The sequence below is a fragment of the Apodemus sylvaticus genome, chromosome 4, assembly GCF_947179515.1.
Source record: "Apodemus sylvaticus chromosome 4, mApoSyl1.1, whole genome shotgun sequence".
Taxonomy (NCBI): Eukaryota; Metazoa; Chordata; class Mammalia; order Rodentia; family Muridae; genus Apodemus; species Apodemus sylvaticus.
Window position 1 is genome coordinate 46,307,402 of NC_067475.1, and position 23,862 is coordinate 46,331,263.

At 42.1% G+C, this 23,862-nt stretch overlaps 1 protein-coding gene across 1 annotated transcript in view; it reads left to right on the forward strand.

The window, feature by feature from the left end:
- The window catches only part of Agl (amylo-alpha-1, 6-glucosidase, 4-alpha-glucanotransferase), a 52,425-nt gene extending 44,426 nt beyond the window's left edge, over window positions 1-7,999 (forward strand). The window contains exons 31-34 of the mRNA XM_052179354.1: window positions 611-708; window positions 3,726-3,813; window positions 3,917-4,050; window positions 5,883-7,999. Of these exons, the coding sequence (XP_052035314.1) occupies window positions 611-708; window positions 3,726-3,813; window positions 3,917-4,050; window positions 5,883-6,000 (438 nt within the window). The 3' untranslated portion in view covers window positions 6,001-7,999. The remainder of the gene's footprint in view (window positions 1-610; window positions 709-3,725; window positions 3,814-3,916; window positions 4,051-5,882) is intronic.
- The last annotated feature ends 15,863 nt before the right edge of the window (window positions 8,000-23,862 follow it).

Consider the following 23,862-nt stretch of genomic DNA (forward strand, 5'->3'; position numbering starts at 1 on the left):
GGTTGTAAAAGCTCAGTCTAAAAATAACCTCTTAAGGGCAGCGGACTAGGAGGGCTCTGAGCTCAGCCATGCTTCCCTGGGTGTTCGACTCTGTGGAAAAGATTACTATGTTGCTAATGGTCGTGGTGTGAAATTTCAGCCTTGTGGACTGGAGAGATGGCTCCGTGGGTAAGAGCACTGACTGCTCCTCCAGAGGACCGGGGTTCATTTCCCAGCACCCATAACTCTCTGTCACACAGGTCCAACACCCTCACACAGACATTGGTCGTGGTGTGAAAGTTCAGCCTTGTGGACTGGAGAGATGGCTCCATGGGTAAGAGCACTGACTGCTCCTCCATAGGACCAGGGTTCATTTCCCAGCACCCATAACTCTCTGTCACACAGGTCCAGCACCCTCACACAGACATATACACAGGCAGCTTTGGTTCGATAGGCCACTCAGGCCTCGAAGGATTAGACTCGTCGGGCTCCACCCTCACACCTGACCACACCATGTTCATAAATTTGAATTTGTTTTCTTCTCAGAGTTTACAGTTAACTTACATAGGTAAGAACTAATTTCTCTGCGGTATTAAAATGTTCTTTTCTTTGTTTATTTTGTTTTCATTAGGCCCCTGAACTCTTTACTGCTGAAAAGGCTTGGAAAGCTTTGGAAATCGCAGAAAAAAAATTACTTGGTCCTCTTGGCATGAAAACTTTAGATCCAGAGTAAGTTGGAATATTATTAGTATTAAGAAGGTTGTTTACCAGGGTGGTGGTTGTGAGTGCCTTTAATCTCAGCATGGCAGGGGGGGGGGGAAGGGTAGCAGAGGAAGGTAGACCTGAGTTCAAGGCCAGCCTACTTTACAGAATGAGTTCCAGGATGGCCAGGGCTACACAGAGAAACACTGTCTCAAAAACAGACAACAAAAAAAAAAAAAAAGAAAAAAAGAAAAAAGAAAAAGAAGGCAGTTGATACTGTGTTTAACCCATAGATTAGTATTATCCATTCTATACTTGTTTACAAATAACTTCTGGAAAATCACATTTAAACTTCTGAAACCATCTGCCAGTTTACTGTGTGCGAGCATTAAAAGTACCTCTGCCTTCTATATTCACTAATTAATTTGTAAATTGTAAATATATAAAGCTAATGTCCTGTATATTCTTTATTTTGTTTCTGACTATAAAAGTAATACATGATTATTGTGGTCATTGGAAAGTACCAACAATGTAAAAGAAAAAGAAGTTATAGAATCAAGCATCGTTCCCATCTTGACTATTACCCAAGTCATTTTTATTCGCTTTGTATAGTTTGGGCCATATAGCCACAAATCTAGAAGAATCTGTATAAAAAAGTTCAGGTTTGGTGCCTTACATCAGTAATCCCAGCACAGGGATTCTGAAGCAGGATGGTCAAGAGGTCAGTGCCAGTCTGTCCTACTTAGCAAAACCCGGTCTCAAATGACAAAACAACAACAAAATCAAAACACAGTGTGGTGGCTCAGTGCTATAGTACCAGCACTTGGAGGCTTGGTTGTCTAAAGAGAAGTGGGGAAAAAAAAACCCTAATGGAGATGTAGGTCACCAGTGGACATTGCCTAGAGATGTAAGTCACCAGTGGACATTTGCCCGTCCCCAGCACCACTCAAACAAACAAACAAACAAATAAAAAGTTTCATGAATTTAATTCCCAAAACAATAGAACTAAATAGTTTTTTGTTTGGTTGGGTTTTTTTGGTTTTTTGGATTTGGATTTTTTGAGACAGGGTTTCTCTGTATAGCCCTGGCTGTCCTGGAACTCACTCTGTAGACCAGGCTGGCCTCAAACTCAGAAATCCACCTGCCTCTGCCTCCCTGAGTGCTGGGATTACAGGCGTGTCTCAAAAACAGACAAAAAAAAAAAAAAAAAGAAAAAAGAAAAAAAGAAAAAGAAGGCAGTTGATACTGTGTTTAACCCATAGATTAGTATTATCCATTCTATACTTGTTTACAAATAACTTCTAAATAGTTTTTTAAAAATAGCTCTTGATCCCAGCATGATGGCACACACCTGTATCCCAGCCCCTGGATGGCTGAGACAGGAAAGTTGAGAGTTCATAAATGTCTTCCACTGTCTGTCTGAGACCAGCCTGGCCACCTGAGAGCCAGTCTCGGGCTGGTGGGGAGCAGCTGGAAGGATGCAGCCCAGGGATGGAGCACATGCCTCCCGCATGCAAACCCCTGGGCACTGTCCCCAGCACACCCCTCTATTTATTATGTGTGAGTGTTCTGCCTTCATATATTTCTTTGTGCCACACGTGGGCCTGGTACCCCTGGGGACCAGAAGAGGGCTTGGGATCCCCTGGGACTGGAGTCACACATAGTTGTAAACCATCACCTGAGTGCTGGAATTGAACCCAGGTCTTCTGCAAGAGCAACAAGTGCTCTTAACTGCCAGTTTATTATTTCTTTTCTGTTTCTTGAGACAGAGTCTTAACAGTGACCTTGACCTCCTGATCCTCCTGTCTCAGCCTCCTGGAATTAGACACACACCACCATGCTTGGCTTACTTTCATTCTTGATATGCAAAACTTTGTACGCAAATACTTGTTATTTCTGTATGTTTGCATGTTCAGAGAAGACTAAAAACTCGTCAGGTGTGGTGGTACACAAAGGAAGATATCTGCGAGTTCAAAGCCTGAACTAATGAGAAAGTTCCAGGTCAACTAGAGGCACACAGTCAGGCCCTGTCTCAAACTCTGCCCTCAAAAACAAGCAGAAGGCCTGCTGATCTAACTAAAGGTTAATGATAAAGGTTCACATGGCCATTTTGTGTCACTAAACAGGTTTTTAAAAGTTACAATGTAATTAAATGTTACTATGCAGAACTCATCTGTTGGCAATGTTTGTAACACTGCTCAGTATATAACTTTGCTCTAAATTCTATATATTATAGCAATAGCTATATTCAACTGTTATTTATAATCTGACCATATACTCATTTTAGTTTTAAAATAGCTTCATTGAAAAATTTAAAATATAACCCTACATGGACTAAGGTTGTATAAATTGTGAGATACTTGCCCAGTATAGATAAGGCCCTAGGTTTGATCAATAGGTACCACAAAATAAATATGCCTTTTTGCTCTGTAGTCAATGAAACTTTATCTTTAATTTTTCCTAATTCAAACAACTGTTTGGACTTTTAATTGTAATACACATGTTAAAAGCCATGAAATGGTTGATTTTAATACAATTCAGACAATCTCCTTGAAGACAAGATGCCTCAATATTCTTACTAATTTTTAAAAATTAGCATACAAGTAACAGGTTTAATTATGGCATTATTCATACATGTTTCTGTGAAGGCTTGTACCCCTGCCCACTCCCCATCTGTCAATCTTCCTCCAGCTGACAACTGTCACTCTGCCCTCTTGTTACATATATCTGTTAACTTCCTTTCCTTCCCTTTCTGGTCTCCCTCCATGGGCCCTCTTCTAGTACCATGACCTACCCTGGATATAAATTAAAGTCTGGGATCTAAATATGAAAGAAAACATAAGGGTACTTGACTTGTTAATCTTTTCTGAACACATTATTAAGGTCCTCAGTACTTGGTATATACTAATTTTGTGTTAAGTGATATACTCTGCAGATCAGGGAATAAGATGGTCAATTTTCTTGCCTTTGTTACTGAAATGCTGATGCCTCCTGTATGACGCCTGACCCTCTTTTACTGACCTCAAACTCCGATCTTTTTGCAGTGACATGGTTTACTGTGGAGTTTATGATAATGCCTTAGACAATGACAACTACAACCTTGCTAGAGGTTTCAATTACCACCAAGGACCTGTAAGAATTTCATTTTCTTTTCAGAGTTTTCAATTTAACTTATTTTTAAATAAAGTTAGATATTGACAATTCTTTTTCTCTTTGTTTTTAAATCATATTTTAGGAGTGGCTATGGCCAATTGGGTATTTTCTTCGTGCAAAGTTGTATTTTTCCAAAATGATGGGCCCAGAGACTGCCGCAAAGACTGTATTTTTGGTTAAAAATGTTCTTTCTAGACATTATGTCCATCTTGAGAGGTAAGTCATCCCATGACTAGTGTCCAGTCAGTGTATTAACTATCAGGTAAACAAGGTTTTCTTAAAATTCATTTTTTCATGTCGTCTGCATCTTCATGGAAGCCACCCTGTGCTCTGTACTGTAATTTCAACTGTGGAATTTCTACCTCCATTAAGTATTTTGGTTCTTATTTTGTTTTAAAACTATATATATATATATATATATATATATACACACACACAGTATATTAAAAACTATATATATAGTTTTTTAAGGTTTATTTATTTATTTTATGTATATGAGTACACTGTAGCTATACTGATGGTTGTGAGTCATCATGTAGTTGCTGGGAATTTGAATTCAGGACCTCTGCTCACTCTGGTCAACCCTGCTCTCTCCAGTCATCCCCGCTTGCTCCAGCCTGAAGATTTATTTATTATATCTAAATACACTGTAGCTGTCTTCAGAAACACCAGAAGAGGGCATCAGATCTTGTTATGGATGGTTGTGAGCCACCATGTGGTTGCTGGGATTTGAAGTCAGGACCTTTGGAAGAGCAGCCAGTGCTCTTAACCACTGAGCCATCTCTCCAGCCCTGGTTCTTATATTTTTATATAAGTATTTGAGGATCTTATATTTTATGATCTGTACTTGTGGAATAGTCTTTAATTTTCAAGATAACTGATAATTTGGAGATGATCAAGATAGAATAAAATACTACTTAAAGTATTCAGGTTGGGCCTTTTGGGTTGATTCGTTTATCAAGTAAAATTTTTCATTATTTTTAAAATATCAGTTGATCTTTTGACTATAACTTCAAGTGGTATTTCTTGTACTCTTTACTAGTAAATTAAACAGTGTCCATATTTTATATTTTTCTAAGACGGTACAAACTTAGCCAAAGACTTGAACTTCTTTAAGTGTAGGTTATATCTAAGCACACTCCTGCTGACTGCTTAGACTAAATGTGTAAGCGGCATGCACTGCCTCGCTTCCTTACGTGAGTGTTGTTAGCTGCGCTGACGGTCTGTGTGGTGATGCTGAGACCTGTCACTGATCATGTGACTTCTATACAGCCCTCTTCTCTCTTTGCATGTAGTTAGAGCAGTTACCTCATGGGATTTCTGTCAGTGTTAAATAGATTTGTACATAAGGTACTAAGTATTAGAAGATATGTGTGTAATAAATGTCTATGTTATCCTGTAAAATAAGGGATGAATTGGCATTTTCCTAATTCTAGCTCTCAGTGTCTATGTATTACTTCATTTGGGTTTCTAGTTCTACTAAGTTCAAACATAGTACACCTACATATTTACAATTTGAATCCTAACCTTAGGCTAAAAGACTTAAATCATTGCTGGACTGGGGGTGTCTTCCTCTAATCCCAGCAATGGGGGGGGGGGGGGGCAAAGCAGGAAGATCATGAGTTCAGAGCCGTAAAGCAGGCTAAAATTATGCCTGAGAGAATATTTATATATTTTTAACATTTTAGTTAGGCAGCTGGGCCTAGTGAAACGCACCTGTATTTCCAGTACTTGGAAAGCAGAGATAGGAGGATCACTGCAAGTTCATAGCCAGCCTCAGCTACATAGCCAGTTCCAAGCAAGCCATGTTACATAGCAAGACCCTAAAACAAAAGCAGCCTAAATAATAACGATGAAGACTTATTTCTGTTTGCTACTATTAAATCTTAAAACATAATTTATATGTGAAGTATCTTTAGAATATTGTTTTATAGCAAATGACTTTGAATGATTGCTCTAGTGTAGGCGAAACCTTGGGACTTGCCTGCTTTATTCCTATGCACGGAACTGTGTCTCATAAAATGCTTCTCCTTCTCTTTGTCTTTCAGATCGCCATGGAAAGGCCTTCCAGAGCTTACCAACGAGAATGGCCAGTACTGCCCTTTCAGCTGTGAGACACAGGCATGGTCAATGGCTGCTGTTCTCGAAACCCTCTATGATTTATAGTTGGCTCGTAGATATTTAGTAATTATGTGAGCACTTGACATTATTGAATGCAAGGTCATAAAGAAATGTAAGCTCAACTCATTTTAAAACTCTCATTCATAGCCAGGCAGTGGTGGCACATGCCTTTGATCCCAGCACTCGGGAGGCAGAGGCAGGCAGATCTCTTTGAATTCGAGGCCAGCCTGGACTACAGAGAAAGTTCCTAGGCAGCCAGGCCTACACAGAGAAACCTCATATCTAAAAAACAAAAGCCAAACAAAAAATTATTCATCTGTTTTTGGCTTTTTTTTTTCTTAAAGACTATCATGTGTGCCACCACACCCAGTGTATGCAGCCCTGGGGATCACACGCAGAACCTCATGCATGGTAGACAAGCACTCTACCAACTGAACTTCATCCCATGCTGTGTAGAATTTTTTTCCTACATTCTTTTGATTTGAATCAGAAAGAAAAATGATTGTTTCCCATAGAAGGTTAGCAAAAAAGTATTCTTCAAAGCAGAGTTTTTAAAAAACAAAACAAAAACAAAACAAACCAGAGACCATGTATCATCTTCGATTTGGAGGAGGGTGGTGTCTGAAGTCCTGCTGTCTGCTGGCACAACCCACGCTGCGCCTCATGGATGCCCTGCCGTTTGTCCAGCAGTCTTGACGCCATGCCTGATGCAGTCAGTGCACCCTTGGTAAATGCTTTATGTAGAACTATGGAAGCTTCCACCCACAGTATATATTTGTAGATGGAGTACAAAGCTTCAAAATGTGGTTTATTTTTAACAGATAAGTTATGTTTTTAATATAATAAATGCCAACTATACTTACTATAACTGAGTTGTGTTAAAAGAATAATTGGACATAATAAAACAGACCACTAAGACATAAATCAGTTCTTTAAAATTAGTTCCAGTTTCCCACTGTGAGATAGCTTACATTTTCAGAATGGAAATTACTGGGCATATTTATGGAATTTTTCGGGGGCGGAAAAGCCTAGAGCAGTACCTTGGTGTCAGAGTGCTGGCTTAGCATGTGTCAAGGCCCTGAGTTCTATCCCTAAAGCCACCAAAAGAAAAAGAAGGGCGTATAAGAGGGGAGGGAAGGGGAATAAGGTAGGGAAGGAGGGAGAGGGAAAAAAGGAGAGGAAAGATTTAAAATAGAGCCATATTAGGTTATCTGCAATGGGGTCACCATCCACCTCGGGAAATCTTGAGGGTGCAGTGCTCCTACTGAGAACTGTTAGTGAAAGACCGGTACTGTGTTTTGCATGGTCTGTTTGAAAGTCTGGGAAGGTATGTTTTACATTATCCCAGCCACAGGAATTAAGGGAATGCTTTTAGACTGTAAAAGGACAATGGCCATTTGACCTGAGAGCGCATAGGCAGAGCGCTTCATTCCTGTGTGAAGCTGCAGAAAGGGTTATTTTTATTTCACGTTTCCCAAACGCTCTGTGCCTTGGCTATTCACTTACCAAAACCAATCCTACTCTAAGGAAAAGTGAACTTTCCAGTCTAACCAGTATGCCGTGATATTTTAGTGAGTTCAGAGATGAGTGTGGAGACAGGAGGCCTGTCTTCATTTCAGTGAGTATCACCCCCTACGTGGTAATCATTTCTACTGTGTCTTACACTGCTCTGTCACTGAGCAAAGGTTTATGTCTGTGTGTCAAAATAAAAGTTTTTTTCCTAAAGGACTCTCTTTGCTTTCCTAGTTTTTACTGTGAAATTCCCTGTCCTCACGAGTGGTGTGCGGAGACTTCCCATTTATAGGATGGAGGAGGAGGAGGGAGAGGGAAGAGGGAAGGTTGTCTGGAGAGTTACTAAAGTAGCCACGCAAGCAGGCTTCCAATGCCTATCCCTGCGTCTGTTAGCTTCTGTATTCCTTTGATGTATCTTTACGGCGAATTTTATTTACGTTTCACCAACCCACAAATATAGTAGCAAATGGATGTGAACATTAGCTTTCTGAAAAAGCCACACAATTTTTGCTTTCAATTATACTATGAGCAATTTAAGCATATAGAATATCATCTAGTAACCAAAGCTGGTTGTGCCTTGCTTAGTGTTGCTTTATTTTTTATAGCACAGATTCTGTATCTTTATTTTTAGATAAAATGTGCTAACACAAGAATCTGTAACTCCCAAGTGGCTCTAAAGGGATCAGTCAAACTTGCTGTATTTACTTACTTAACCCTCCATATACAATACAGTGAATTCAAAGAGTCAGTGTAAACAGGTTTTGCTGGTATTTTCTATTAGAGCTGATGCTTTTCTTCTATTTGGCTTTGTTGTTTTGGTTGGTGTAGGTATCTGACTTACAAAGCTTTTAAATTGCCTTTAACTGGGTCTCATGTGACCCTGACTAGCCCTTGCAAACTCAGTGGGACCGTAAGTCCATATACTCTGCGTGTTTCCTCCTGAGCCTGAGTGTGCCCAGTGGCCGCAAGGGGACTTCTGCATCTGGTTCAGGGCTCGGTCTCTCCCCGGGTTTCCATAGTCCAGAATCATGAGCTGAATGTGATCTGTGGTGATATCTTGTACAGACATCCAGTTTTTCTTCCATTGTATCGTCTGTTGCTGGAGTTCCCTTCCTCTGTTCACTTGTTTAACTCTTCTCATCCCTGAGTCCCCCATCTCTGCCCCACCCATCCCCATTCTGGTGACCGAGTGCCTTGCTGGGAAGGTGCCCAGCGCTAAGCAAGCCCTGGGTTTGGCTCCTTTGTTTTGGTGTTTGCTAAGCCCTTCCCACCCCTCACCAGCCTCCAGCTCCTGCTGTCAGAGCTTGCTCCATATTTGTAGCTCTTTGATTTTCTTCAGTGTTTTTCCAGGTCCCAAGATGTTAGCACTTTTAATTAAATTGTGTGGATGCTATAAATAAGGTTGTTAAGTGCCAACATTTACAATAATTAATTTCGTAGCTTAATGACTTAACATGTCTGGACTCTTCTTTCCTTAACTTCCTAGTTCTTCCTGATGTTTGTGCTGTGGGTTTCTGGGATCAGTTTTGGTTCATCTTGTTTGTTTGTTTGTTTGTTTTGTTTTGTTTTCCGAGACGGGGTTTCTCTGTATAGCCCTGGCTGTCCTGGAACTCACTCTGTAGACCAGGCTGGCCTTAAACTCAGAAATCCGCCTGCCTCTGCCTCCCAGAGTGCTGGGATTACAGGCGTGTGCCACCACCGCCCTGCTGTTTTGGTTCATCTTAATGACCAATAAACCAGTTGGTCAGAATAAGAAATTAAGATTCCACAAACATATAAACTCCCTACTTTGTGATTGACAGTTTGTATAGCAGTTATTACACATATTTTCTAAATGAGAAAATTAAGTCACACAGCTGGGACAAAACTCAGTCCCTCTTCTTCAGATCAGAAATACTCTTCCGCAGATCCGCAACATTGCGGTAGGATGGGCCCGCCTTCAGCCGTCCTTCCACCATCCGTTCACGGGTCCAGCTGTGGCCGGTACCAGCTGCCCCCTGATTGTGGGAAGCATTAGATCCTGTTCTGATAGAGTTTGGGTGCCCCCTTATTATGATCCCGTCAAAATATTCCTCGCCTGCACTCCTAGGTAAACATTTGGGATAGCATTGCCAAGCGTAAGCTAAGTTTTACTGCTGGGATAACTTGGCAAATAGAAGTGTCATATCAAAGATGACGGAAAGTCAGGACAACGGGAAACATAACAGCTAAGAGGTAGCTTAGTGGTCAGAGTTGGGACTAGAGAATTTTAGCTGGGAATTAAATCTTGAGCTCTGTGCTTAAATGGGAGCAAGTCCTTTCCGTGGAAGCTTACTAGAAAATATGGCGCATAATTCTGCCAATGTTCAGGTCAAGCAGTCGAAGGCAGTTAGCATGTTTTCAAAGTAGGGAACTGATCTTTTGTCTTGAAACAATGTCTCAGTTCATAGCCCAGGTTGGCCTGGAATTCATTTCATAGCCTAGTCTGGCTTCAAACCCAAGGTAGTCCTCCTGCCTTAGCCTTCCAAGTGCTGAGATTGTGAACATAGGCCACTGCAGTGTCCAAATGCTGCTCAGTCTTATAGGAAGGGATGCTCCGAAAATGATTCACCTGTAATAACGTGGACATAGTTCCGATCAGCCTGTCTGATTCTTCCCAGCTCCTTCACTCAGGGGAGGACCAGCTCAGTTCCTCTGCCCGGGCTGAGATGGTAACAGTGTGAAGCAGCAGTTTTCAACCTGTGGGTCACATGGTGGAGATCTACATTATGGTTCACAGCAGTAGCAACATTATAGTCATGAAGTAGCAACAGAATAACTTGTGGTGACTACATGAGGAACTGTATTAAAGGGTCCCAGCATTAGGAAGGTATCTGTTGAGGACTGGGCTTTTCTCTCTCCTTGTTTTTTTCTTTGTTTCCCTCACTCCCCTTTCTCTATATTTCCCCTCTTGTATCCGGCAGCATTTTCTTACTAGAGGAACTGTCAATATGAACTCCACTCATACATGAACACGTCTCTCTCTGTTCTCTCTCTCTCTCTCTCTCTCTCTCTCTCTCTCTCTCTCTCACACACACACACACACACACACACACACACACAATGACAATCCCTCCCCTCCACCAAAAAGAAAATTCTACCTGTATTTCAACAATAGGTTGATGCTGAAATTTTGACTCTTAAGAAAACTAAGGGTTTAAAAAAAAAACTGGTAGATGATTACATTTAGTAAGGTACAGAGAATTTTTTTAAAGCTTGCTTAAGATCTCTTTGGATAAGAATGCCTATTACAAAATATTTGAGGACTGAATTTTTGTCACAGAGATAAAACTCCAACCGCCTTCAAATTACTTCCTTCTGGACCGGAACCCGAGTAAACAGAAGAGAGTTATTTCCTTCTAGCAAAATGTTTGCATTGGAGATGTTGAAAGGTCACTCTGTGTTCTCGGGACTGTAAATTATCTAGGCATTTTGATGGACCGTGCTGGCTTAATTTCCTCCCTCTAGTTAAAAAGAAATGCAGCTGTTTACATCTTGCTTGTAACTAATCTTGAAAGAGAGCTGGATTCACTCAAGTCTTCAGGGCAGGTGTGCTTTTGAAAATATGTAACTTCAGCCAAGGCTGTAGCTCGGGGTAGGGCCCTTGCCTATGTGTGAAGAAGTCCTGTGTGTGTGTTTAAAATGTACTTTTTAATAAAATGTTTCAAAGTATTATTCTTTTGTACATAAAAGTGTTTTCCTTCACTGTATGTCTGTGTCCCTCTGGAACTGGAGTTACTGGCAGTTGGAATCTGGCATGTGGGTCCTGGAAATCAAACCCAGGTCCTCTGGAAGAACAGTTAATGCTTTTAACTGCTGAGACATCTCTCCTGCCTTTTTTTTTTTTTTTTTTTTTTTGTTAAATTGTGTCTGTCTGAGTATGAATTTTTGCATGTAAAGGCTGTGTTCATGCTGGATCTTCTAGAGCTGGAGTTAGAAGAAATTGTAAGTGACCCAACTTAGCTGCTGGGAACTGAACTCTGGTCCTCTATAACAGCAGTAAGTGCTCTTAACTACTGAGCCATCTCTCCAGTCCCAAGGACCCAAAGCCTGGTTTGTTTGTTTGGTTTTTTGGGGGAGAGGAGAGGATAAATGTTATGATTTTTTATTAAACTGACATAAACTAACAATGCTTTTCTACATTGGCAATTTTGAGAAAGTAATTTTACTCCAAATTACTGAAAGAAGTAGTATGTGTAGTAACAGTCACCAAACCCTGACACTATTATGGACGACAAGAAGTACATAACAAAAGGAGCCTGTTATGGTTGTCTCCAGAGGGGCCCTACCAGAGCCTTACACATACAGAGGTAGATGCTAGCAGCCAACCATTGGACTGAGCATGGGGTCCCCAATGGAGGAGCTAGAGGGTGGTACAGAGGAGCTGAAGGGGTTTACAGTCCCATGGGAAGAACAATGATGTCGGCCACCCAGATGCCCCAGGCTCCCAGGGACTGAACCATCAACCAAAGGGCACACATGGTTCCAGCCAAAAATGTGGCAGAGGAATGCCTTGTTGGGCATCACTGGGAGGAGAGGTCCTTGGTCCTGTGAAGACTCAATTGATGCCCCAACAAGGGGAAATCGATGGGGGGAGGTGTGAGTGGGTCGGGTGGAGGGGCATACACTTGGAGGCAGGGGGTGGGAGGAGGGGTTGGGAATTTTCGGGGAGGGGGGAAACTGGGAAAGGCTTTAGCATTTAAAATGTAAATGAAGATTATATTCAATAAAAATAAATCAAATCAAACACATATTTATTAATTTTAAAAGGTGAAGTCATAGGGTTTTGGAGAAAGCTTAGTAATTGGAGCACTTGCAGTTCCTGCAGAGGAATCTGGTTCTGTTCCCAGCACACATATTGATGACTTATAACTATTTACTGCAATTCCAGAGAATCTGGTAGCTTCTTACCCCTACAGGGAACAAATACATAAGCAGATAAAACTCATACAGGCAAGCAAAGCACTTAGAAACTTAAATAAAAATAAACACTTAAAAGTAAAGTTGAAGTTGAAGCTGTACACATAGCTCAGTAATAAATAAATGTAAATAAATTATGTAAATAAATAAATCGATAGCTATGTAGGCATGAGTTCTCATATAAACAGCAGAGATGGATACTGAGATCTACCTGTAATTCCAGCAGGAGGAAGACCGACAGAAAGGGTACCTAGAGGAAACTGGCTAACCCTCCTAATTATAGCAATTAGATCTGTGTTCAGTTGACAGACCAGGTCTCAGTGAATAAAACTGAATGTGATAAAGACTTCAGACATCAATATTAGTTTTCTTCATTCATTTAGATATGCATAATTGTGTGCATCTGCACACACACATGATAATCCTCATATGAACATGGCTACATGTGTACACAACACACATATACATAGGTAAAACCAAATTTGAAGTCATATTAATGCATGTAAGTTAGTTTTCAAAATTAACCATTCTGACACTTTTTTCTGATTATCTTTTTTTATTGGATATTTATTTACATTTCAAATGTTATCCCCTTTCCTGGTTTCCCCTCTGAAAACCCCCATCCCATCCTCCCTCCCCCTGCTTCTATGAGGGTGCTTACCCACCTGCCCACCCACTTCTGCGTCCCAAACATGGCATTCCCCTACACTGAGGCATCGAGCCTTCACAGGACCAAGGACCTCTCCTCCCATCAATGTCCAACAACACCATCCTCTGCTACGTATGCTGCTGGAGCCGTGGGTCACTCCATGTGTACTCCTTGGTTGATGGTTTAGTTCCTGGGAACTCTTGGGGTACTGGTTGGTTGACATTGTTGTTTTTCCTATGGGGTTACAAACTTCTTCAGCAACTTCTCTAACTCTTCCATTGGGGACCCGTGCTCAGTCCAATGATTGGTTGTAAGCATCCACTTCTGTATTTGTCAGGCTCTGGCCCAGCCTTTCAGGAGACAGCCATATCAGGCTCCTGTCAGCAAGCACTTCTTGGCATCCACAATAGTGTTGGGTTTGGTGTCTGTATATGGGATGAATCCTCAGGTGGGGCAGTCTCTGGATGGCCTTTCTTTCAGTCTCTGCTCCGTACTTTGTCTCTGTATTTGCTCCCATGAAGAAGGAAGACCAAAGTGTGGATGCTTCAGTCTAAGCCTGTTTTTAATCCTTAGCAACGCTAAGGGGAAAAAAAAGTAAGGTATGAATATACTAATTTTAGGAGAAGTCTATAAACATGGTCCTTTTTTCCTGGAAGAACTCTGGTATCAATCCTTAGCAAACAAGATGTGTAAAAGAGGAATTGCCTTAATATTAGTTTCTACTTAATGTTAAGAAGAAGGAAAAAAAACCCTAGGTCTGTTTGAAGGATTGCTTATTTATTTATTTATTTATTTATTTATTTATTTATTTATTTATTTTAATATGAGTACACTGTAGCTGTCTTCAGACACACCAGAAGAGGGCATCGGATCCCATTACAAACCACCATGCAGTTGTAGGAATTGAACTCAGGACCTCTGGGCAGTCAGTGCCTTTTTTTTTTTTTTTTTTTTTTTCCAGACAGGGTTTCTCTGTATAGCCCTGGCTGTCCTGGAACTCACTAGGTAGACCAGGCTGGCCTCGAACTCAGAAATCCGCCTGCCTCTGCCTCTCAGAGTGCTGGGATTACAGGCATGCGTCACCACCGCCAGGGGCGCAATCAGTGCTCTTAACCTCTGAGCCACAACTCCAGCCCCGAAGGATTGCTTTTTGATGGCTTCTGTTCTGTTGTTTTCTGCAAGTGGTCACTAAGTCGGGGCACAGTGTGTGGGAAGAAGGTTTACTGAGAATAGCAAAAGGGCTCCTGTTTATCTCCTGGGTGATAGAGACTAGCCCGAGGCATTGGGCGGAGTCCAAAGCTTCCATGGCCACAGCCTTCTTGAAGGCAGAGAGAAGAGCAAAAGGCCAAGAAGAGACAATGCGAAGCTCTAGAGTAGGGTGATCTGGGCGAGCCTCGGAGTTTAGGACCAGAAGAGCGCAAGCGGCTGCTTTAGAATGGGTTACAGGTCGGTGTTGTCGGTACTAAGGCGCCTGGAGGCTTGTGTGGGGCTTGGGTTTGCCTTACAGGTATGAGCTAATAGGGAGCTAGAAATTATTAGCTTCTCAGAATTACTTCATAATCACTAGCAGAACACAGAACAAAATAAAAGCCACCAAAAAAAAGCAATCCTTCCAGCATGCCCAGGATGCTTCCCTTTCTCCCAACACTAAGTAGATGTTAAGAATCATTTGACAGAGGTCATGGGAAATAAAAGAGGCTCTTCCTGGCAGACAGAAAACTGTCACGGGTTTCCAAGCAATGTAAAGTATCATTTTGGAGTTTGGGGTTTGGGGGCCTAACAATCACGGACGGCTGTTGCTTTTCCAGCCAGGCGTCTTATTTTTAATATTTACTTATTTATTTAATGAGCACCAGTTTGGCCTGTATGCATGTCTGTGTGAGGGTGTTAGATCCCCTGAAATTGGAGTTACAGACAGTTGTGAGCTACCATGTGGGTGCTGGAAACTGAACCCCAGGACCTCTGGACTGGCAGCCGGTCCTCTTAACCACTGATCCGTCTCTCCAGTCCTTCCCCGACCCCATGCCCAGTATTTTTAATAAGAAGTGTAAAAGGTTCTCGTCAAGGATTCTTTGTGTATTCATATCAAGACTTACTGATAACACCGTTGTACGCATGGATTATCAAGATTTTCTATTTATTATCAACATACCTCTTTGCTCATTTCTCACTGATCGGGGAGCTCAGGCCGTGTTCTCAGGGGTCCCCACGGATTCTAGGCTGGCAGGGCCTGACAGCAAGTAGCCGTCCTTCTCCACAGTAAGGCTAGGGACACTGGAAGCAGGCCAGTTTTTCTTTAAAGTCATTTACTGACTTCATGAAGGCAACCACACTTCCTGGAAACTGTCAGGTCATATTTGTCTTCATATATAACTAGCATTCACAAATACTGGGCTTGAATCATATAGCCACAGAGAACAGATTATTATTGAACTTGTTCAAATAACTATCCCTACAAAATAAGAATGTTTGATAAAATTTCTAAATGCTAAAGGGATTAGGTGGAGAGAAAAAGAAAAGTTTTATTTTTAATTTTTAGTGGTATACTACCCAAGTACCATAAGGTATAGCCTGGTATTGTTTGAATGTGTGCTCCAAAACTCTCATGGAAATACAGTTGGTATGATAATGCACTCATTGAGAGGTATGATGGTGTGTGTGGGAGAGAGAGGGAGAGAGAGAGAGGGAGAGAGAGAGGAGGAAAGGGAGAGATGTTTATGGGTTATATGCTTGTGTGTGTGTGTCTGTGTGTGTGTTGTGTGTGTATGTTTGTGTGTATGTGTGAGAGAGAGAGAGAAGAGAGAGAGAGAGGGAGAGAGAGAGGGAGAGAGGAGGAAAGGGAAAGATGTTTATGGGTTGTGTGCTTGTGTGTGTGTGTGTGTGTCTGTGTGTGTGTGTCTGTGTGTGTGTATGTGTGTATGTGTATGTGTGTGTGTGTGAACACGAGAACTTGGTATCTATCATCTTCTTCAATTACTTTCCTCCTCATTTTCTAAGCTGCGTCTGTCACTGAAGCCAGAATTTACTGGTTCATCTGGGCAGCCAGCGAGCTCCAGGACCCAGGTGTCTCTGCCTCCTCAGTGCTGGCTTTACAGACAAGTGCAGCTGACCTGGCCTTCTTTGTGTGTGTGTGTGGGGGGGGGGGGGTGGGTGCTGGTACCACAAACAATTTCTCAATCACTTTAAAAGCTGCGCCATCACCTCAACCCCAAGGGTTTGGATCTCTGAGAAGTAATGAGTTTACATAAGTGGTAACCTTGTAAATGCTATAATGTCACCATCTAAAGGTGAGTTATCACAGGAGAGAGGGATGATCGCGCCTCCATGCCCTTCCTCTTGCGTATACTCATCTGTCCTCTGCCTTGGTATGGCGTGCCATGATAGCCATGAGGTCACATCTTAGATATCAGCTCATCTGGATTCACAGCTGCTTAGATTGTTGACATCTAGTCTAGGCTCCGCCCCACCGTTACCGGCAACAGCCAGGTGTGTTTGCCCCCTCCTCTCTCTCTGGCTCTTGCTCTGTCCTCTTGTTCCCCACTCTCTTCCCATTCCCCTCCCCCCTCTCTCTCCATGTGCTTATGACCAGCCTTTTCTCCTCCCTCCTCCCCCTCCTCCCCCTGCCTTTCTCTGTCTCTACTCCCTCAACTCCCCTCCCCATGCCCTGAATAAACTCTATTCTATATATAATATATATTATATTCTATACTATAGTGTAGAGTAGAGTTTATTCTTTGTGGCTGGTCCCTCAGGGGGAAGGGATGCCTCAGCATGGGCCCCCAGAGGCACCCCCTTCCCCCACTCCTAACCGCATCTCCACCAAACATATCCATTTTCCCTTTCTACTTATAAAACACAACATAAATGGCTGGTGAATCATGGTTTATGGATGTGTCTATGACAATGTTTTCATAAGTGAATAGCATGTAGGCCAGCAAATTGAGTGAAGATCTTCCCTTGCGAGGTGGACACTATACAGTCGGGCAGGATTCCTGATAGAAAGCAGAAAGACAGAAGTAAGGAGAGTCATTGTCCCCTCCTTTCCCCTCCCTCCTGGAGCAAAGACACTTGGACATCAGAATTCTAGACTGCTTTGACTTTAGGACTCCAGCTTATGCCGGCCTTTGTTCCAGCAACTTCCCTGATTCTGGGGCTGCAGACTTGGGCTCAGCCAGGCCAGTCACTTCTCCGCTTCTCTAGTTTGTAAATAACCCTTTGTGGGACTTCTCACCCCACATGATCGTTTTAGCTAACTCACACAGTAGCCCCCTCTCCTGAGACTTTTCTGTTTCTCTTAGGCCTGATTTGGACTTTCCAGCCTCGAGACCAGTGAGTCATATAAGTTTCTATTGTTTATAATTATTGTTTATAATTATTGTTTATAATTTACTCAGCCTTCAACCGATTAGGGTGGCCCACACCTTTAATCCAAGCATTTGGGAGGCAGAAAAAGGCAGAAGAGGTTTAGGTCAGCTTGGTCTACAGGACAGCCAGGGTTACAACAGAGAAACCCTGTCTCTAAAAAACCGTCATCATCAATCATCATCATCATCATCATCACCATCATCATCATCTGCTCAGCCTCAAGTGATCTGGCATTCTAGAAGAAAATAAACTAAGAAATGGATGGGAGAAAAGGAGAGGAGAAGATTTCATCTGGAAAATAGGACATAAGTCAGTGACACTTCAAACAAAAGGCACAGGCATCACCATCCAGGCATCACCATCCGTTCCACGATGTTACTGACTCTCCTGTAAGCAGTTCTCACTCTCTTTGCTCCTGGTTTTCTGACTCAGTCTTTCCTCCACTTGGGTTTTGGAAATTCCTCTATGGCCCAAAGATCTGGTCCTCAGAGTCCTCGAAATCCATCCTTTTCAGAAACTTTTCCAGAACCACTTAGAAAGGAAACACTTTGGAGTTAGAGGTCCTTGCAGAAGCTTTCAGGAACAAATAATCATAAACCACATTCACCATGTGCAGGTGTCAAAAGACGTAAACTGTAAAGCGACCACGGTTAAAAACCTGACAGGAGCCCATCACAGTGGGTTCATAAAGGAACCTGCCTATTTCTACATGTTGTAAGAAACAATAACTTCTTATTAACATGGTAGTATATTTATATCATGCATTTATTTATATATTTATATATCAGATATATTTACAATCTTTGTAACATTTCTACCAATAACATACATAAAATTCATAAAGAAGGCCGGGCAGTGGTGGTGCATGCCTTTAATCCCAGCACTTGGGAGGCAGAGGTAGCTAGATTTCTGGTCTACAGAGTGAATTCTAGGACAGCCAGGGCTACACAAAGAAATCCTGTCTCGGAAAAAACCAAAAAAACAAAAACAAAAATAAGTACATAAAGAAGGATCAACATTGTTCATTTGACACTCTTTCCTGTGAAGCTTATCAAATAAACCCAAACAATTTAACACTGAGGAGAGAAAACAAATCCATTGAGATTTTCCACAGGAGCTTTTAGAAAACCCTGAAGTTAGTCTGAGATCAAAAGACTTCGTTCAGCTAGATGTAGCGTTACTCTTCTTCTACAGTACAGATTCTTGGGAGGCAAAAGCAGGTGGATCACTTACACTCAAGGATACGCCCATCCTAAACAACACAGTGAAGCCCAAATGACAGATTGTCCAGGACAAGCTAACGCAGCAGCCAGCATTGGTTCCGCATGCCTGTCTGTTTAACCATATATACTTTTCTATGAGGAAATGGGAACACCTGGCAATATGGCTGGCCAGGGAGATAAATGAAGCAATATCTGGTGTGTAACTTTCCCAGAGAAATGTCCGACACATGCAGCATGGTGCTGGGAGGTCGGGGCTGACTCAGGCAACCCCACGTTGCTGGGGAAACCGGCTTATCGTTGGATCTAATGCAGCGATGGATGAAGGTTGTGCTATCTGAATCCACCAACATCTCACCCACCAGGGTCCTAGCTTATGGTTTTAAATCTAGTATAGAATCCACATAAATTTGGACTCAGTGCACCACCTAGTGTCAAAACAAACAGGACCACAGGCTCAGTTCATGGAGACAAAAGCAGATTTTAGAAAAGGAATGTGTTTTTTTGTGTTCTCTGTCCTTGCCCTAATTGGGGATTCTCCTGGTCTTGGTAAACACTGACTGTGCTATAGGAAGATTGCTTTGCTGCAGCGTGGCATTGAAGAAAGCTAAAGGGCAGCCTGCTACAACACCCCACCCCTTTCTCTGGCTTTTAAATTAACTTTGTTCTCTCCTCCAGGATGTTTACTGATCCCTGGTGGGGATATTACATGTCAGCTTACTGCTGTTTTAGAGTATAGATCACAGCCGCAGCATCACGTGTGTACTTCTGGAATGACACAGGTACCAACACTCAGTTCATGACCGCAGGAACCACACAGACAGCCTAGGAAGTGTGAAGAAGTGTCACAGTCTATAAACGGGTATGCCATTAATACCTCATTGTAACTGACTCAAAAATGTTTCTGATATTATCTCAGCTCTAGACACATCACAGGGGAGGGGACCAATGAGGGTGCAGGGGTCTCCACTGTCACCGATCAGGATGTCCAAGAGCGTTTTGTTTTGTGATATTATCCTTTTCCTTTGTGCTTGCTCCTCGCCTGGCAAGAATATGCTTTTGTGGGACATGGTAGGACACATCTTTAATCCCAGCAAGGAGGAAGTAGAGGCAGGTGGATCTCTGAGTTTGAGCCATGACTATATACTGAGACCCTGGAGGTGTCGGGGACGGGGAGGAAGGGGAGGAGAAAAGAAGGAAGCTTTTGCTACCGGACAAGAGTTTGAGAGATTCAAATTAAAGAACGTTGAGACCAATTTGGTAAAATAACTGGGGCTGGGGTATAGCTCCTGGTAGAGCATGTACTTAGCACGAATCAGGCCCTATGTTTAATATCCAGCATAAAAACTCACATCAATAGATAGATAGATAGATAGATAGATAGATAGATAGATGCATACATACATACATGATGGATGAATGGACAGACTGATGAATGGATGGACGGATGGCTTTCTGTGGTAGAGTGCTTACATAGCATTGGATAGGTCCTGATCTGTTTCCCAGAACTAAGGAGAAGCAGGGGGTGGGGGGACACTGGAGTCATGGCCTATATCACTATGTTATTTTCTTAAATTTTTTTTTCATTTAGAATGTATGTGTGTCCACATGAGTATATGTATGCCACATATACATAGTACCCATAGAGGCCAGAAAAAGAGTGTTGAATACCCTAGAGCTAGAGAGCTATAAGCCATCTGACGTTGATCCAACCCAGATCCTCTGCAAGAGTAGTAAGTGCTCATAATCATTGAACTATTTCTATGACACCTATTTTGTTTTCTTCTCAAACAAAAGACTCTGAGACTCTGATAAATAGTAGTATTTCAGGGAAGGACAAACATTGAGAAATCTCTAAGAATCTGTAGTGCATAGAGTGTCTATTTTATATTAGTAGCATTGTAATATCCTAAATCAAGTACCTCTTCTGACTTCACATGCACACCACCAATAGCAACATATTGAATAAACCTATTTATTTTAGTAACTTTTGTTTGGTTAAGAAGAAAGATGTAGGATTTTTCAGAGGCCTTCTAAGAAATCAGTTTTAGTTGACAAATGTGTGATACAAAGTTTGCTGTTGGAAAAGTAGGCAGAATGTCAAAGGCCATCAAGCATTTTGACCCCTGAGTCACTAGGGAACAATACTTGGTTACCCATTCAACCAAATGATAATAAAAGATTTAGAAAGTACACGTAGGAGATAGCATGACTGTAAAGAACCTTTGTTCTTCCAAAGTGGGAAGTCTTTGTCCCTTTAAATACTCAAGGGCATGAGAAAGTCAGCAAAAAGCCCAGAAAGCTATTACACAGGGTCTTTGTCCTACTGAGAGATTATTAGAACATAAAAAATGTCTTCTAGTCTCTTCTTCTCGAGGGTTAGGTGCATTTTCTCTCACTGGAGCCAGACCAGGCAGTCCTCTGCTATGTGTATGTGATGGGGCCTTGGGCTAGCTGGTGGATGCTGCCTGGTTGGTGGCTCAGTGTCTGAGAGATCTCAGGGGTCCAGGTTAGTTGAGACTGCTGGCCTTCCTATTTCTGGGTTGCCCTCCTCCTCAGCTTCTTCCAGCCTTATCCTAATTCAACCCCAGGGTTCCCCGACTTCAGTCCATTGGTTGGGTGTAAATATCTGCTTCTGTCTCAGTCAGCTGCTTGTTGGGCCTCTCAGAGAACCGCCCTGCTAGATGGCTCAGCCATTAGAGGCTAAGCTCACAACCCAAAATTATTATTATATTTTTAAGACAACCTCTATGTAGACCAGCTTGGCTTCAAACTCACAGAGATCTACTTGCCTCTGTCTCTTAAGTTCCTTAGCCAAAAAGGTTTTGTACTTTAAACAAATAGAAAAATCAATCATAGTTTTACATTAGCACTATAGTTGATGTTAAAACACCTGACATTATGAATAAAACCACCAGACTAGTCATCGATACCTACCATAACAAGACATTCCTTTTCCATGGATCTTCTGTTTATTTTCATCTTTGTTTTCCTGAAACAAAGTCTTGGCTGACCTAGAACTCACTATGTAGACTAGGCGGGCCTTATACTCATAGTATCAATCCCATCACTCTAGAATTAGACCACTCCCACAATTTAGAGCCAAATTTGAAGCAAGCTTTATTAAACACTGGCTGGAACAATGTACGTTGGCCAGGCCCATACCAGGCATACCAGGGAATAGCTATGAATTACTAGTCAAGTGTCTATAAAGGCAGACCTATAAGGCTACATAATTCTCTTTTTGTCCAGTGGGGGCAAGCGTACATCCCAGCCTACTTCCTGCCTAAGTCCGTCCCACCTATACATGATCAGTCTCTTCCTGAGCAGTTGGGGCAACCAAGCTTACGGAAGTGAAAACAAGTTTGTCATCTTACTTGAACAGCCCGCAGCATTCAAGGAAGTTGCCTGTCCTTGGGCAAATGGGGCGTACAAGTTAAGGGCATCTTTGTTTCATAGATCTCTTAAGTGTAGTAAATTAAACTTGTAACTTTAGCCCTCAAAATGGAGCTCTGCCTACCTCTGCCTCCTGAGTGTACCACCGGCTGTTCTGCTTTTATTTTGCATCTCTGAGAAGCAAACCAAGAGCCTTGTGCAGAGCAGCCGGTTACCCGATTACTGAGCTACATCTTTATTTACTCCGAAGATAATTTCACAGTACTTTAGGATTATTGGCAAAGGCATTTTCTACATTTTCTAGAATTTTGGAAATCATTTCAGTAAAACTTAGTCATCTCTGAGCAGTCTAAACAGAATATCTACAACCAACGTTTATAATTTAATTTGGTAATATCTTTCGGAAATGTTGCAGACTCACAGGCATATAAGTGTGTCTCTAGATTTAGAGACTTCCTATTTTAAATCTTTGCCCAATTTTGTATTTTAACCAAGCAGAAATACAAAACTCAGTGGAGCAGTTCTCTCATTACCCTGTACGAACTTTTAGTTCTAAAGTAAATAGACCAAAAAAAAAAAAAAAATAGAGAAGAGTAACAACTGTAGTCTTTTTAACTTAGACAAGGCCTCTAGTATCATCTAAGTCGTTTACAAAGCTCACCATGGAGTTAAAAGAAGGCACCTGAAATCAAGCCAGCACACAAAATTACAAAATTTACTGTGCCACCCCAATTACAAGAAGCAGAACACAGGACCAGGACTAGGACCAGGACCAGGAATTGTCCCATTCCCATCCCCCATTGGATCCCTGGATTGTCAGTCAAGAATGAAAAGCCCCAGGATTCCCAAAGACCTCAGTGCCTAGGCAGTGTAAACAGAGAGTCCAACTCTGTCCTAGGCCAGGCCAATTCACAGTATGAGGGAAGTCTTGGAAGGCAATATATATTTTTCTCTATGTAGGGCTATTTTTCAAGGTATAGACTTCAATCTCAGCACATTGAAAATCACCAAGCAGAATGGACTCTCGGGGTCTTGCCCATGGGACTCTAGAACAGAGACTTGTAGGTAACAAAGTCGTCCATGCTGCTGCTGGAATGGCAAGGTAGGCAGCGGAGTATAACTCGAGTTGTATGGGAAGAGTAGGTGGTGGTGCTTTGATAAGGGGTGGGTTCTGAGACAGGGTTTCTTTAGGGTTGGTCCATGGGATGCCCTCACTAGAGACGTTTATTGTGGGCTTTATAAAAAGACTGCCCCTGAGTAAGGGCAGAGGAGAAAGAGAGAGACAGAGGCAAGAGTCGGCCATGATGGTGAGTACCTTTTATAGGGATATATAGCACATTTACATAGGAGCATGTGCTGCTCAGTGTGACAATAGAAATGTGTCGCCTTTGACAGGTTTGTGAAGTCATGGCTGCTGCTGGCTCTGAGTCACTGTGGGCAGGTGGAGGGGAGCACCTGGTTCCTAACAGTTTCACTAGAAAGTGGCCTTAGACTTAAGACTCTCCTGCCTCAACCTCCTAGGTGATTAAAAGCATGGACCCTTTACACCAGGCTTGGAAAAGTGATTTGTGTGTGTGTGTGTGTGTGTTTAAATAATTTCTTAAATTAAAAAAAATAGGGTGTGAGTATGTTGGAACAGGTTGGCTACAGCCATTCCTCACTATTTTCTGGATTGCACAACTCAAATAAAATTGCACATTTTCCCTAAACAGCAACCTGACCACTAGCTTGACACCGCCGTGGGCTGTCTGGAGGCCACCTTCACATTACCACAGGTAGGAGCCGCACAATAGCCCGAAAATGCTGTTGCCTAGTAACTATGATTTT